Raw genomic sequence first — 13,085 nt, forward strand, 5'->3', positions numbered from 1 at the left:
TACATTTCTCATAATCTCTTATGATATTGATCAGGGTAATGTAATTTTTTTGAGCAGTGAGAAATTCGTCTGGTGTTTTTCAGCAGTATCCACTGTACATATATTTGAGCTTGGAAAAGGAGTCTAACCAGGATAAAACTATGCACTTTGTGACTGGCCAATATTTGAGCTGAGCAATATATGACCTGAAGACTGCAATCCAGATTATAATTTTTTTACTATGCACTTGTTCAGGTACATGTAGTTAGTTGTCTATGTATGTAAAATACATTTTTGTACCTACATATGCATGAGGGCTACCTTGAAATTCTTACATATGGAATTCTTTAGCCACAAGCTCCTTGTATATAATTCTATTACAGATAAACACTCTGTAAAATAAATGAAATGGTGCTTTGCTATTTTGTGTCACTTTGTCCTTATTGTAGCTAATTACATCTTGGCAGGAGCCATCAAAATAGTGGACTTTCATGTACTTCAAGCTGATAATGGATACAGCTGTCTGGGGAAAATAACCCTTCTTTGTGATCCTAGGATACTAAAACTCTTATAAAAACTTGAATTCCAGTCTCCCCTAGGGGAGATTGGAATCCCTATCTCCCCTAGGAGGATTCCAGATTCTCCTAGGAGAGATTGGGATTCCAATCTCCCCTAGGGGAGATAGGGATTCCAATCTCCCCTAGGAGGATTCCGGATCCCCACAGGTTCCAATCTCCCCTGTGACATATAATCTTTGTAACCACACAATAGTTTGGTCCTAGGTGGAAAGGTAAAATGAAACAACTCTTGACACCCACTACTTCAGAAGTAAAAATGGTTTATTTGCATTGAAAACAGCACCATTGCGTAGGTAGGAATCACCAAGACAAGAAGCCTGAGGTAGCTGTACCAAGGAAATTAAGTTCCATACATCAGATTAAACTGTGAAAGTAAACCCAAATATTACACTCATGACACTTCAGGTTTTCAACATGAACACAAAATATAAGAAACGGAAATCAAACAAAACAAAATCAATTACAAAGAAAATAATTATTGTCCAGATTATCTGAAATTCCCAATACCAGCAACTTGTATTTCAGAGGTAATTGGTACTAGCTTTACTTCTACCTGGTTTGAAATCGGGCACAGCAAATTTACAAGCTCTGTACATGCACTTCATTTCATCCATCCAAAGGCTTCTGTAGTAAAGCAGTTCTAAACACATTCAGTCATTTCACTCACAAAACATTGTGCCTGTCATTGTGCAAAATCACTCACACATGTATTGTTGACTGTGTAAAAAAAAAAAACATTGTGCAAAAGCATTCAAACTAATCAAAGATACAAGATTCTGCAGGCATCCAGTCTGTATGTTGGCCAACAGAATTTATGTGAAACTTCATGGACAGCACCAGTATTGGGTAAAAATGTATAAAACCCTCCCAAAGTTCCAAGCCCAAGTTGATTTGACACTTCAGATGTTATTGACAGGATGCACATTTCTGAAAGTCTATTATTGGTCATAATAAGAAAAAAGGACATAACAGCATGACATGCAAGGATTTGAACTTCTGGCTGCTATTTTCAACCATATCCATAAAAAAGATGTTGTTAGGCAGTTGACAAAATTCCTTAGATCCAAATATTCTGATATATTTGCTGTTGAATCATTTATATAATACTTCTGGTCCTCTTGGGCCTTATTAATGATCTTTTTTATAGTGTCCAGCATAATATATATATAATTTACCATCCTTGTCATAATAAAATATGTCATACTGGATGAAGTTTACCTGTAGACCTGTCACACTCCTTTCTACTGGCTGTGGCCACTGAGCAACCGAAGATTTGACAGATTGCCCCATGAATTTCATAAGAAAAAAAAAAAGATTTTTGTTGTATCTTAAATCATATTTTTAACTTTTGCATGATATTCCAATTATGAAATGGGTGGCACAAATTCAATTTCGGTTGCTCAGTCATTGCCAACTTGTGGAAAGGCAGCCTACTGAGGTACAAAATGTACATGTTCATGTATTGTTAGCAAGATCTCTTGACATTGTATGCAAAACTGTGTGTTACCAAGATAAGAAAAAGTATGTCATTCTGTGCAGATGTCCCTTCTGTGCTGTGAGCTGGTTTCTGTGTGCTGTTATTCCCACATCTTATGAAAAATAAACATTTTTAAGAGCACCAGCTCTGCAATCTTGGCCAAGAGGTGATATGCTAATTATGTACACTGTCAGGACAACGCGGACTGAAGAGTAATTTTGTATCATGAAAATGGTTCATATAACAAAGGTTCAATGTTAATGGGTATAAATGTCATTGAAATACAACACGTGAAAAATAAGTACCAAATGTAGCATATTTTTCTGGTTAAAACCAGTGGATATAGGGATCCTTTCCCACCCAATTGCTGCCTTAACTAATAGCAAAAGAATTGAGGTATCACTGTGGACATACCAAAGCTAACAAGTCACATTAACACTGTACAGACATGCAAATCACCTTCATACAATAGTTACTGCAGACTATAAATCCATATCTATAGTTCATTTTTACCTACAGGAATGTGCCAAGTTTGCACCATAAGATATCTTATTTTTTTTACATTTTGAACACATAGTTAGATACAGTATGATCTGGACCAAGCTGACCATAAATGCTGAAGTATTCTCTTCCTTTATTTGCTTTCCTCCAGCCAAAATGTCAATATAGGCAAAAAAAAAAAGATGAAGAATATTTGGACTTGTGTGGGGGCATTTTAGGCTTTTCTGAACAAAGGTCTCAGGCAAGATGCCTTTTTCAAAATTTGACATAACAGTCTTTAACTTAGGTTTACAATTGCAGTTCTCCATTCTTCCATTTTATCAGAGCATTTTCCCCCAACACTTCATGTGTTGCTCAGAATTCGAATGTTCCTGATACATCTGTTTCCCTCCAATGCTTCAACATCACTCCTACTGTAGGACTATTCATTCATCCAAACGGTATTGGCTGCAGAAAAGGCCTTTTCTATATACCTGTCATATGACAACACTCTTTTGCTATGTACACTTCCTGACCGGCACACCACAGAATCTGTGGACCTCCCCGTTTAGATCCTGCAAAGGGAACACATGTAGCAATAAGTCAGTGAAACATATAAAGGGTTTTAGAAAAAATGTGTGCAAAGACAACCAATCAATCTTTAAGAGCAGGGGTCAAAATTCATTTTTGGGAACAGGTACCTACAAAAATATTTGGGTGCACCCACAGAAAAAAATTGGGTGCACAGCTCCAATTTTGCGTGCACTAAGGTGCACATGCACCCAATATTTTGAGCCCTGAAGAGGAAAAGCTTTATGTCTAACAGTTTGACAGGGTGACCAACACTGACCCTCTGGACAGTGTCGCATGGAGATGTGGTATTCAGGCTAGCCAACTGCTGCCCACCACTGTGATAGGGAGGCTGGCAGCAGAATAATCAAAGCCCGGATATGTAGTTTGGCAAGAAAACAGCTGAAGACCAACTTCCTTTAAAAAGTCTGGTGTTTGGTGGAAGACAGTGTCTTAAGACTGCTATGATCAACTTATATTAACAACATGAGCCCACCTGAAGTAGCTGTGTCCTGTCGTACACTTTCCTGTACTGGTATATACACCTGGCCATCACACTGTGCAGCCTCTCTAGTCTCTCCACACTGTATCCACCTGTCAGCTGCACCTAACAACCAGCACATGTACGTGTAAACAAAACTTCAAACCCTCACAGATCCTTTCACACTTTTCATAGGTGCATGTGTGGAATCAATGGCAAGAACACATAAAATATTCACTGAACTTAAACGTGTGCAATACATGGCAACATTTGCTTGGCACAAAAATCATGGATTATAATGTGTATGAGCTCAAATTTATCTAACATGTCATTTACAGATGTCAATGCCTAATGTAAATGTATGACGACTCACTGTTTCCTCCAACAGTGCCTCTAGTCCCTCCTTATCCACCACAAAGTCTGGTGTTGGCTCCTCAAGAACCTGTAACACTTTCTCCACCTTCTGTACGGGCAGGCTGGAGGTCTGGGACCTGGTCACCCGGGGTGTCACTACAAAATCTGCACCACAAACATCAATGGCAAATTATGCAATGTTAGAAACCACTAATGTATTGTCCATAGCACTTTGGCACAATGTCTCATATAAGGTTGTATTTGCCCATATAAGGTTAACATTCCGTCAGTAGTTTCCAAATCTTATGTCGGAAAAAATATCGGCTGCAACAGACAAAATTCTGATGCAACATTGACCAAAAAAACTGTGAAAAATGGGGGTTTTGCGCAGGCACAGTATATTCTGATGACATGCTCAGAATAGTAGGCTATGACAGAAAGTGGAACTTGAAATTGTTTTTCTTTATGAAGTACAGATAAGCGGTAAAGCTGACCTTTCTCATCTTCGTCCTTATCATCAGTTTCTTCTTCACCATCTTGGGGGGAAACAGAACCTTCGGGTTCCAACGTTGGTGGTTCATCTGAGGTAGGATTGGATTGGTTGGCTTCTATTGCTGAAGTATTTGATTGGTCCACTGTGAGTGGTTCTGATTGGTCAGCTTCTCCCAAGAGGGCTGGTGGTTGGTCAGATTCCTCTGAAGGCTGTGATTGGTCGACTGCATCAGAAGGCTGTGATTGGTCCATTTCTACTTCTGTTGTTGACTCCAGACTGAGCATGGAGGAATTCTGGGAGTCTTCGTGATCATCACGAGGGGAGGCAGGAACGTTAACAGGACCACTTCTCATGCTCTCCTTGTCGCTGTCTCCATCTTCTTCTGTCTGGTCATCCTGTGACTGAACATCTCCGTTTGGTGTCGGCGTGATGACAGTGTCGTTAGAATCTTCATTCCCAGCATCTTCTGCCTCTTTATCCTCGTCATTGTTGAGCTTACGCTTCTTCTTCCAGGATGGGATGCTGCCCCGCGCCCATGCCGACTTCATCCTGCGTTTCCTCTTCTTTCCTCGAGAGGCTGAGCCGGTGCCAGGTGTCTCCAAGCCGAGGGTGCGTCTGGCAGCATAGTTGGTGGTTCCTGAGGTACTCTGGCTCACGTTGGGCGTTGCCAAGGACACAGCTTTGGGCAGAGTGTGGACATAGGCTGGGGCAGTGGTCAGGGGGTTGTTGCCTTGGAGAAGAAATATAATAAATATACATAAGCTCCAATATCACAACTTTTCTCATAAGATTGACACTGTTCATCCCTGTATAGAAACATCCAAAAAGTAGCCACAGGTAGTACATCAGAACTAAGGATGACTAATTATAAACTAAGTGACTTGTACTTTGTCTCTATGATTGTTGACTGTTGAAAATTAGGAAGCAAGTAATTAGCAATTCCCTGGTCAGGGTCAGGGTCACAAGTTCATCTTGTCTCATCTCACCTCGCCTTGCTCTGGATTCCTTGATTTCTTCACAGGTTTTCTCAAATTCTGGGTCCAGCTCAGAAGTGATGATGACATGGGCCATGTCCCGAAGTGTGCAGGCACGGTGGCGAATTGCCTTGTCTGTGATGCAGAAAGATATCTCAGAATTATTAACAGCTATAAATTCTTATGATGTTAACGCTGCTGTTAAATGAAAGTTAAACATCCTAGGAACATCCTCAGTGGGAAAAGGGCACTACATGATGTACTCAAGTATGCTGGTACATGACCACCATAACTCCTGTTCAAGGCAACACTTTTGACACAATGATTTCTCTAAAGACATCATTCATTTTACCATGAAAGCTAAGAAACTATCATGCAATGTGAAAGCTACTTGACCAATTGCCAGTGTGAACCAAACGATACAACAGAAGCACCATACCCTATTCATATTTTAAACAATCATGTATAGTCTGTCAGTCCTTAATCTTAATGATTTCAATGTTATATGTAATGTACTGTTTTATAACACAGAGTTACGGTCAGGATATTAGCTACATAATAATTGTTAAACGCTTTAAATCACACAATTCAGGCTTAAGGCAAGGCAACGCTGCAAGGTGATGGCGCTGTGTACTGTATTATTGTGCAGTATTGTGTTCGAATAAACCAATGATAATATAAGCTACCTTCTGGATTTGTGTCAGGGTTGTACTCCAGGGCATTGCTGCAGACCAGGTTGAGATCAGTCATGAACTCGCTGGTGTTCTCGTAGCAATGCTTGTCAATCTTGGTCATCATGGTGGAGAGGTCCATGGGGGTCTTGATGACTTCCAAGTAGTCAGGAACCTGTGGACATATGATCAGTGCACGTTTAATACATTAGGAAAGCATTGCATACCAACTATAGGTCACAGAACATAACCACATCCCACATACTTGGAAGTGGTGTAGTGTCTGTTACTAGGTCCGAATGCAGAGAAGTGCCACCTTTCTCAGTTTCTGGCTTAGTTCTGGCTACTTAGGCCACAGCAATTTAATTTCTTGGTTAACGGATTCGCCACTTCATTTTTTTCTGATTTGCAAATAAAAATAAAAATTCAGAATCAAGTGCAAAATGCTCATATTTTGCCCTTAACAGTTGAAAACAGTCCTTTTCTTACTACTTGTTACAGTCATTCCATCTTCCAATGCAGTGGTATCATTAAAAGTTCAAAATTCATTGTTTAAATTTTTAACCAGCCTGGTGTGTTGACGTCATGGCTAATATCGTACCATTTTGGGCCATAATAGGATGCCTAGGCCTGTTTTTATTTTTAATTTTTTTTCGCCCGCCCGCTCCATTATTTTTCTAGAAAAATCCGTTAACCAAGAAATTAAATTGGTGTGGCCTTATTTCATGCTTGAGTCATAGAATCACATACCTCAACTGAGTGTTGAGTTTTTCAACAAAAGAAAAAAGCTGTTGAGAAGCGGTTGGCAAGTACTTGGACAAGATAATATTCATGCAGGTACATCTAACTGCTGTGGCAGGTTTTTCATCTACCCATGTTGATGTCTGGAACTTTGCTGACTTTAAATACACAAAAACTACCCTTAATAAGTTTAATCAATATTTCAGTTTCAAATCACACCCAACATTACCTCCTCTATGTTGACCGGATTGCAGAAGATCTTGAAGCGCTTGTCCTGAGCCAGTCTGGTCAGCACGTCGCGCAGGAACAGCCTCAGCTCCCGGAAGATGCTCTCCTCAAACTGGTGGATGGCCTGCAGCTCCTTCTGCGAGAGCTGGCGGGGCTCGGGCGGGGGAGCGACTGGCAAGGGCTCCAGCATGCGGGACACTGGGGAAACAACATAGTAACATCATTCTTTATTAAAAAATGAAGAAATTCACATTGATCCCAGGTCACCTCAGCTCATAGGACCTTTTGAACTGTACAAAAAGTACTGTAACTGACAGGATATGTAGATGTAGTTTGCTGTTTGCTTCCTCTTGGAAGGAGTGGTCGCCTGTTGTAGTTCTAAACAACACTGAGTCAACTAAGCTCATAGGACCTTTCCTACTGTACAAATTTACTGGAAGCGACAGGATATATAATGTATTTTTGCTGCACCTGTTTGCTTCCTCTTGGGAGGAGGAGTGGTGGCCTGTTCCAGCAGGAGTTGCTGCAGGTATGCTCTCCTCTCATCTTCACCAGGAGGCTCCACCACGTACAGCTCACCTGACTCAGTCTGGAACAAGTCCTGTACCTGCACAGGCAGAAACGATTATACATATAGAATACAACACGGTGTATTCCGTATCGCCCGAGGTACCAGCCCGACCGCGCGTCGGATCGCCCGACGGCCGAAGGGAGATCCGATCCGCGGGAGGGCTGGGACATGTTCGAATCGTTCTATGGAACATTTGGAAGGGCCGGGCCGTACGCGTTAAGAACCCCCGGGCCGTACCGCTAGTTATCACACTGGCGGGAACATCCGTATCGAACGTAATTGTGGCCCAGGTAGGACATAAAAGGCAGTACCTCACACTAGCTTCTGATATCGCAAACTTTAATTCATTTTTATTTGCCGTCATATTTATACAGGGTTGAATGCTCAGTGATGACACTGCTTTTCAGTAGGGCCCTGTATTACATAAAGAAACAATTTGTCGTTATGGAGGGGTCAGAGGTTAGGCCAAGTTTTGCATTTGATTTTAAGAGTGGACATGGACGTACAGGTCTTTATAGGGTGTGGCAGACAGTTCCAGAGGATAGGGCCTCTAATATCTCTATACGAGAACTTGCGCTTACCACACTCAATGTGCACTAGTGGCAGTTTCAAGGCAAAAGGAGGCAGAAAAAAAAGGCAGACATATTTACCTGCTCTGGTAGGCCCGTGTGAGGCACTTCACTGGTGGCTAACAGCAACACAGGGGCAGTTGGAGGTAGGTCACTTAGCAGCGTGAGGAAGGTTGCCCTGAGGGTGTCTCCGACAATGTCCCACCACTGGTCAATGTGCGGGGCGTAGATGACTGAAGGGCTTGTGCGACGGGCCTCACGGAATATCTAATTTAGAAAAAGAAAGCAAATCATTGTTAGTGATACATGATAAACGATGTCCTCCCTTAAAACTGACACTGTACTAAATCTCTCCACATCTCTCCAAATATTGATACATGCATATTACCATTTGGTCAGTGTTAGATAGACTACATTTTAATTTGTCCTATCCCCTACTACCACAAAGATAAAGTAGAATAAGTAGATGAATGAAAGCTCATGTTGGTAGAATCCATAGTTGTAGAGTTCAAATTTTGTTCCAACAAATTTCTGCTGAGTTTACTTTTTGTGTTTCAACAAAGTTTGAACTCTACAACTATGAATTTACATTATATGTGAATGTTTTTGAAGCCTCTAACCTGAGCACAGGACTCCTCGGGAGTCTTGACACTGACAGCGTACAGTGCAGGCAAGTCCATGGTGTAGACAGGCAGACTCTCCAGGTGATGCACCACGGCCGGGGCCAGGTGGGCCGTCTGTCCCATGTCAGGCTGGCCGGTGATCAGCAGCCGCGGGCGGTGGGTGGCTGCACGCTGGCAAGCAGATCTATAAACACGTGAATAATAATTATGACTAGAAAGGTAACACTTGCAAAGCAAATGCATTATATATTAACCTTCACATATGGTCTGCTCTGTTAATTCTAACTCAAGCACATTCATATATATGGTCAGACAGGAGTCTAAATCCCTCCTGCTATAAAATTGCAACATGATGTAAACCAACACTAGTTACCATGGTGACATACATCAGGTTCAGGTCATTGACCTTATTTGTTTGGAGAAGAGGAAGAAACTGAGCAAAAAAAAATGTTTTCCTTCGGTAAGCATAATAAATCTGTGAACAACAAAGGCTAATCTAATAATTCAAGTCAATTTAAAAAAAAAGAGCAGAACTTTTGACTATAGTGAGATAAGAATTGTCCTTGAACAAAAGACCTTGAACAAAAGTCAGTGAATTTATGAAAAGGGACGGTACAAATCTGATTTTTCCATTTCAAGTCAAGTTTAGTCTAGCCAACAAGTCAAACAAAATGTCTACTAAAGAGAAAAAATCTTACAATAAAGCATTGAGATGAAAATAAATTCTAAAACACATCATTCATCTCATTGCATGACCTGGAGTTACAAATGTTGAATGTTTTTGCTGACATACAAGGCAAAGTTGAGGAAGCGCCCTGAGTCGTCCTGCTTCCGACGCCGTCTGTTCTGGGGGGTGTCAAAGATACACGGCCCCTCGTCGTCCGAATACGAGTCGTTTTCCAGGATTTCTGCTACTGGATCACCATCAGTGCCACCTGATACATACAACAGTGTATGGGTAAGTACAATCACTTTACAGCAGGTTGACCTTGGAACAAAATAGACCAAAACATGACTGCAATGAAGAGAATAAGCTATTTTTTTACAATATAATACAAGTCATGTACAAGGTGATTAAAAGAGCATCTTTCAGTGAGAGTAGCTTAGTTCTATTGACCATTTCTGAATCATCTTTGTTTTTGACTGCAGAGATGCTAAAAGAATCTATTCTTAATGAACTGAAGTCTGTCTGGTTCAACGGTCGTCCATATAACTATCTCATATAACTATCTTACCTGTTGTAGGATTGGCTGCAGCTTGTGCCAGGGCAGGTGGGAAGGACTTCTGTAGCAGGCCCAGGATGGAGTCAAGCATTCCCTGCAGGAGCATCTGTATTGTCCCACCCAGGGCATGTCCTGGGGACACTACAGAGCGCTGGGAGGCTGGGGTGATGTTCTACAATCATAACAGAAGCAACAGAAACAGGCATATTTAACTACAGCTGATAATGTATGTATTACATATTTTGCTACATTTGTGGATCGTAGATCGTTGAAAATGATAAAAGTATGTGGAAGGCATGGTGAAATAGGTGGACATAAGGACACCCTTTCCAAGCCAGAAGACACCTTTTCAAAGCCATTGAATATCTAACAACAGCTGAAGTTTATAACCGACCTGCATTGCCTGGTGGAAGTCCTTTGCACTAACATTGATGGAGCTGACATCCAGCTGCAGCTTCTCCTTGGAGGAGTAGATCTGTGGGTATCTCCTCCGCAGAGCGAACAGGGCAGCCTCAGTACAGAGGGACTTCAGGTCCGCCCCGCAGTAACCTGGAAAGTTTCAGAGTTACAAAGTTTGTATGTGAAAAATTATCAATTCTGGTATTCTTAAAGCAATGTTTAAAAAGCTGACAGTTGATTTAAGAGCATAGCATACATCACAGCATGTATATGTCAGTGTATTGAGGAATTGAAAGCATGGTAACTTACCCACACACTTCTCTGCAGCTTCGCTCAGGAAGGCATCACTAAGTCGAGGTGTCCACTCCTTGGTGTGGATTCTTAGAATGCTGTGCCGTGCCTGAGAATGAAGAAACCAACAAAACCTGTGTTTTAAAGGTTATGGAAAAACATGCTGCTGTTTTCACTGCTAAAGCTCCCTTGGAATATTTCAAGTGGATTCCAAGGATACACAAGAATTTTTCTATCTATCTCTGTTCCAAAATCTTTAAAAATGGTACATACTGCTTTCTCTGCTTAGCACTCAGCATCCATTAGAAAGAGTGTGGGAGGGAAGGACGAACACACAACACTACCAGTGGGCTAGACCCCTGTGATTACACAACAAATATGGAGACTGCCTATGCTCTGCACAGAATTGAACAGGACCTTTTTGGGCTGTAAGTGACTTACCTCTTGATCAGGCAGACCAAAGAGGAACTCCCTGTCAAATCTGCCTGGTCTTCGCAAGGCTGGGTCGATGGAGTCGATGCGATTAGTCGCCCCGATGACCACAATCTCGCCGCGACTGTCCAGTCCGTCCATAAGGGCCAGCAGGGTGGACACTATGGAGGAGTGGATCTGGTCCTGTCTGCTGGATCGGACAGGTGCCAGCCCGTCAATCTCGTCAAAGAAGATGATAGAAGGCCGCATGGTGTATGCCTGCGGAAGGAAAAGATACTGTCACGGCATACAGGAGACACAGAACGTGCCTTCAAGAGTACAGCTCATAACAACCACTCACAACATGGTACAAGAGATGACTGGCACAATGTGCTACTAACTAACTGATGCTTTGGTTCAAAAATGGCCATTCTGTTGTCTGAATCATGACAACTCAATATTGCAAGAATACAATATTCAAGGTAAAGTATAAATTGCAATCCTATAAAGATGACAGAGATAATGTGATCCTGATATTAGGCACGGCAGTTTCAAATACGGCACTTCCGGGTTCTTGGTTTGCGCCTGCGCAGTAGTGACTATGAGATCCAAGATGGCGGCGCCGCCTGACAACGTAAATATTTACGAGCGTATCTAGGAACATCTTACAGCTTTCTGATTGGTAATAAAGATGTCAATCATGCCCAAATAAGCTGTGTGGTCTGTTTTAGCCCCGCCCACCGCAATAAACAATTCCCGCCGGCAATTTCCCGCTCAAATTACATAAACATTATCGGCCCGTCGTGACAGGGGATACTGCCGGCTTTACTTCTCCGCTCTGATTTTCGGTAAATTTTAGTGCATTTTGCACTTACTTCCCCAGTTTTGCTGCCATACTATTATTTTGATCTCAAAACTACATCAGTTTCTTGTTTCCTTTCAATAGTTTATTCTCCGTATAGCTTTTGTTTTATCACAAATTACGACACCGGTACTTCGAGTCCCATTACGTCACTGTTGTGACATACGATATTTGTTAGGCCCACAATTCGTCATTTTTTCTAGCTAGTACTTGATTTATTGCTGTCATCAGAACGCTTCTTGGACTTCTCTTACCTCATCGTAACAAATTGATCATCTATTAATTCCAATCAATAAGTTGTACAGGGATATGTGGGATCATGTCTTCTGGGGGGGGTATTGATTCACACATTGAGAACATCAATAGACTGTGTAGATTCTGTGGGGAATTTAATTTGACTAAGGCTGAGAAGGACAAGAAGCTGTCTGCCCTAAACTGTGAGCTGTACGCTCCAAAAATCAAAGAAATTTGGGGAATCGAAGTTGCTCGAGACAGGCCTTACCTTCATCCTAAGTTTTTCTGTCGCAAGTGCAGGTCTCGGTTGTATAACCCTCCCAAATTATCCAGGGCCAAAAGAATCTCTTGGTATCCCCATACTTTTGGGAGTGACTGTGTTCACTGTTCTAAAGTAGAATCTCTGAGAAGAGGGGGACGGCGTCCAATAAATAAGTCTTCTGGGAAACCAAAGACTAAGACGTCAGGTATTACAACTGAGAGCTGTGACACACATCCTTCGCCGGCATGTGAACCTGTCACGACAAGTGTGGTTCACGACCCCCCCCTTGTCATACACGTTCCGCCAACCCGCAGCCTGGAAAGTGCTGCCATTCTCCCCGGCATCCAGTTCGGGCCCCCGGGTGCGGCATTTTCCCCATGTTGCCCTCCCAGTATCCAGCTCGCGGCTGCAGCTGTAAGTCTCCGTCCCAGTATCCAGCCCGCGGCTGCAGCTGTAAGTCTCCGTCCCAGTATCCAGGCTGCGGCTTTAAGTCTCTGTCCCAGTATCCAGCCTGCGGCTGTAAGTCTCCGTCCCAGTATCCAGGCTGCGGCTTTAAGTCTCTGTCCCAGTATCCAGCCTACGGCTGTAAGTCTCCGTCCCAGTATCCAGCCCGC

The 13,085-nt window shown here is 42.3% G+C and overlaps 2 protein-coding genes across 5 annotated transcripts in view; one reads left to right on the top strand and one right to left on the bottom strand.

Annotated features, from left to right (window-relative positions):
* Nucleotides 1-2,371: 2,371 nt before the first annotated feature.
* The window catches only part of LOC109480932 (ATPase family AAA domain-containing protein 2-like), a 24,778-nt gene continuing 14,064 nt past the window's right edge, over nucleotides 2,372-13,085 (bottom strand). For all 4 annotated transcript variants that reach the window (XM_019783329.1, XM_019783327.1, XM_019783330.1 and 1 more), the window contains exons 12-26: nucleotides 11,144-11,392; nucleotides 10,721-10,811; nucleotides 10,407-10,561; nucleotides 10,025-10,184; nucleotides 9,583-9,724; nucleotides 8,787-8,973; nucleotides 8,248-8,433; nucleotides 7,498-7,633; nucleotides 7,028-7,224; nucleotides 6,073-6,232; nucleotides 5,399-5,521; nucleotides 4,414-5,142; nucleotides 3,939-4,084; nucleotides 3,581-3,691; nucleotides 2,372-3,089 (exon numbers count right to left, since the gene is read on the bottom strand). In XM_019783329.1, coding sequence (XP_019638888.1) covers nucleotides 3,033-3,089; nucleotides 3,581-3,691; nucleotides 3,939-4,084; nucleotides 4,414-5,142; nucleotides 5,399-5,521; nucleotides 6,073-6,232; nucleotides 7,028-7,224; nucleotides 7,498-7,633; nucleotides 8,248-8,433; nucleotides 8,787-8,973; nucleotides 9,583-9,724; nucleotides 10,025-10,184; nucleotides 10,407-10,561; nucleotides 10,721-10,811; nucleotides 11,144-11,392 — 2,829 coding nt within the window. In that variant the 3' untranslated portion in view covers nucleotides 2,372-3,032. The remainder of the gene's footprint in view (nucleotides 3,090-3,580; nucleotides 3,692-3,938; nucleotides 4,085-4,413; nucleotides 5,143-5,398; nucleotides 5,522-6,072; nucleotides 6,233-7,027; nucleotides 7,225-7,497; nucleotides 7,634-8,247; nucleotides 8,434-8,786; nucleotides 8,974-9,582; nucleotides 9,725-10,024; nucleotides 10,185-10,406; nucleotides 10,562-10,720; nucleotides 10,812-11,143; nucleotides 11,393-13,085) is intronic.
* Nucleotides 11,684-13,085, top strand: part of LOC109480979 — a 2,152-nt gene continuing 750 nt past the window's right edge. Inside the window, exon 1 of the mRNA XM_019783445.1 lies at nucleotides 11,684-12,948. Coding sequence (XP_019639004.1) covers nucleotides 12,295-12,948 — 654 coding nt within the window. The 5' untranslated portion in view covers nucleotides 11,684-12,294. The remainder of the gene's footprint in view (nucleotides 12,949-13,085) is intronic.

This window comes from Branchiostoma belcheri, unplaced genomic scaffold (genome assembly GCF_001625305.1).
Source record: "Branchiostoma belcheri isolate BF01 breed outbred unplaced genomic scaffold, Haploidv18h27 scaffold53, whole genome shotgun sequence".
Lineage (NCBI taxonomy): Eukaryota > Metazoa > Chordata > Leptocardii > Amphioxiformes > Branchiostomatidae > Branchiostoma > Branchiostoma belcheri.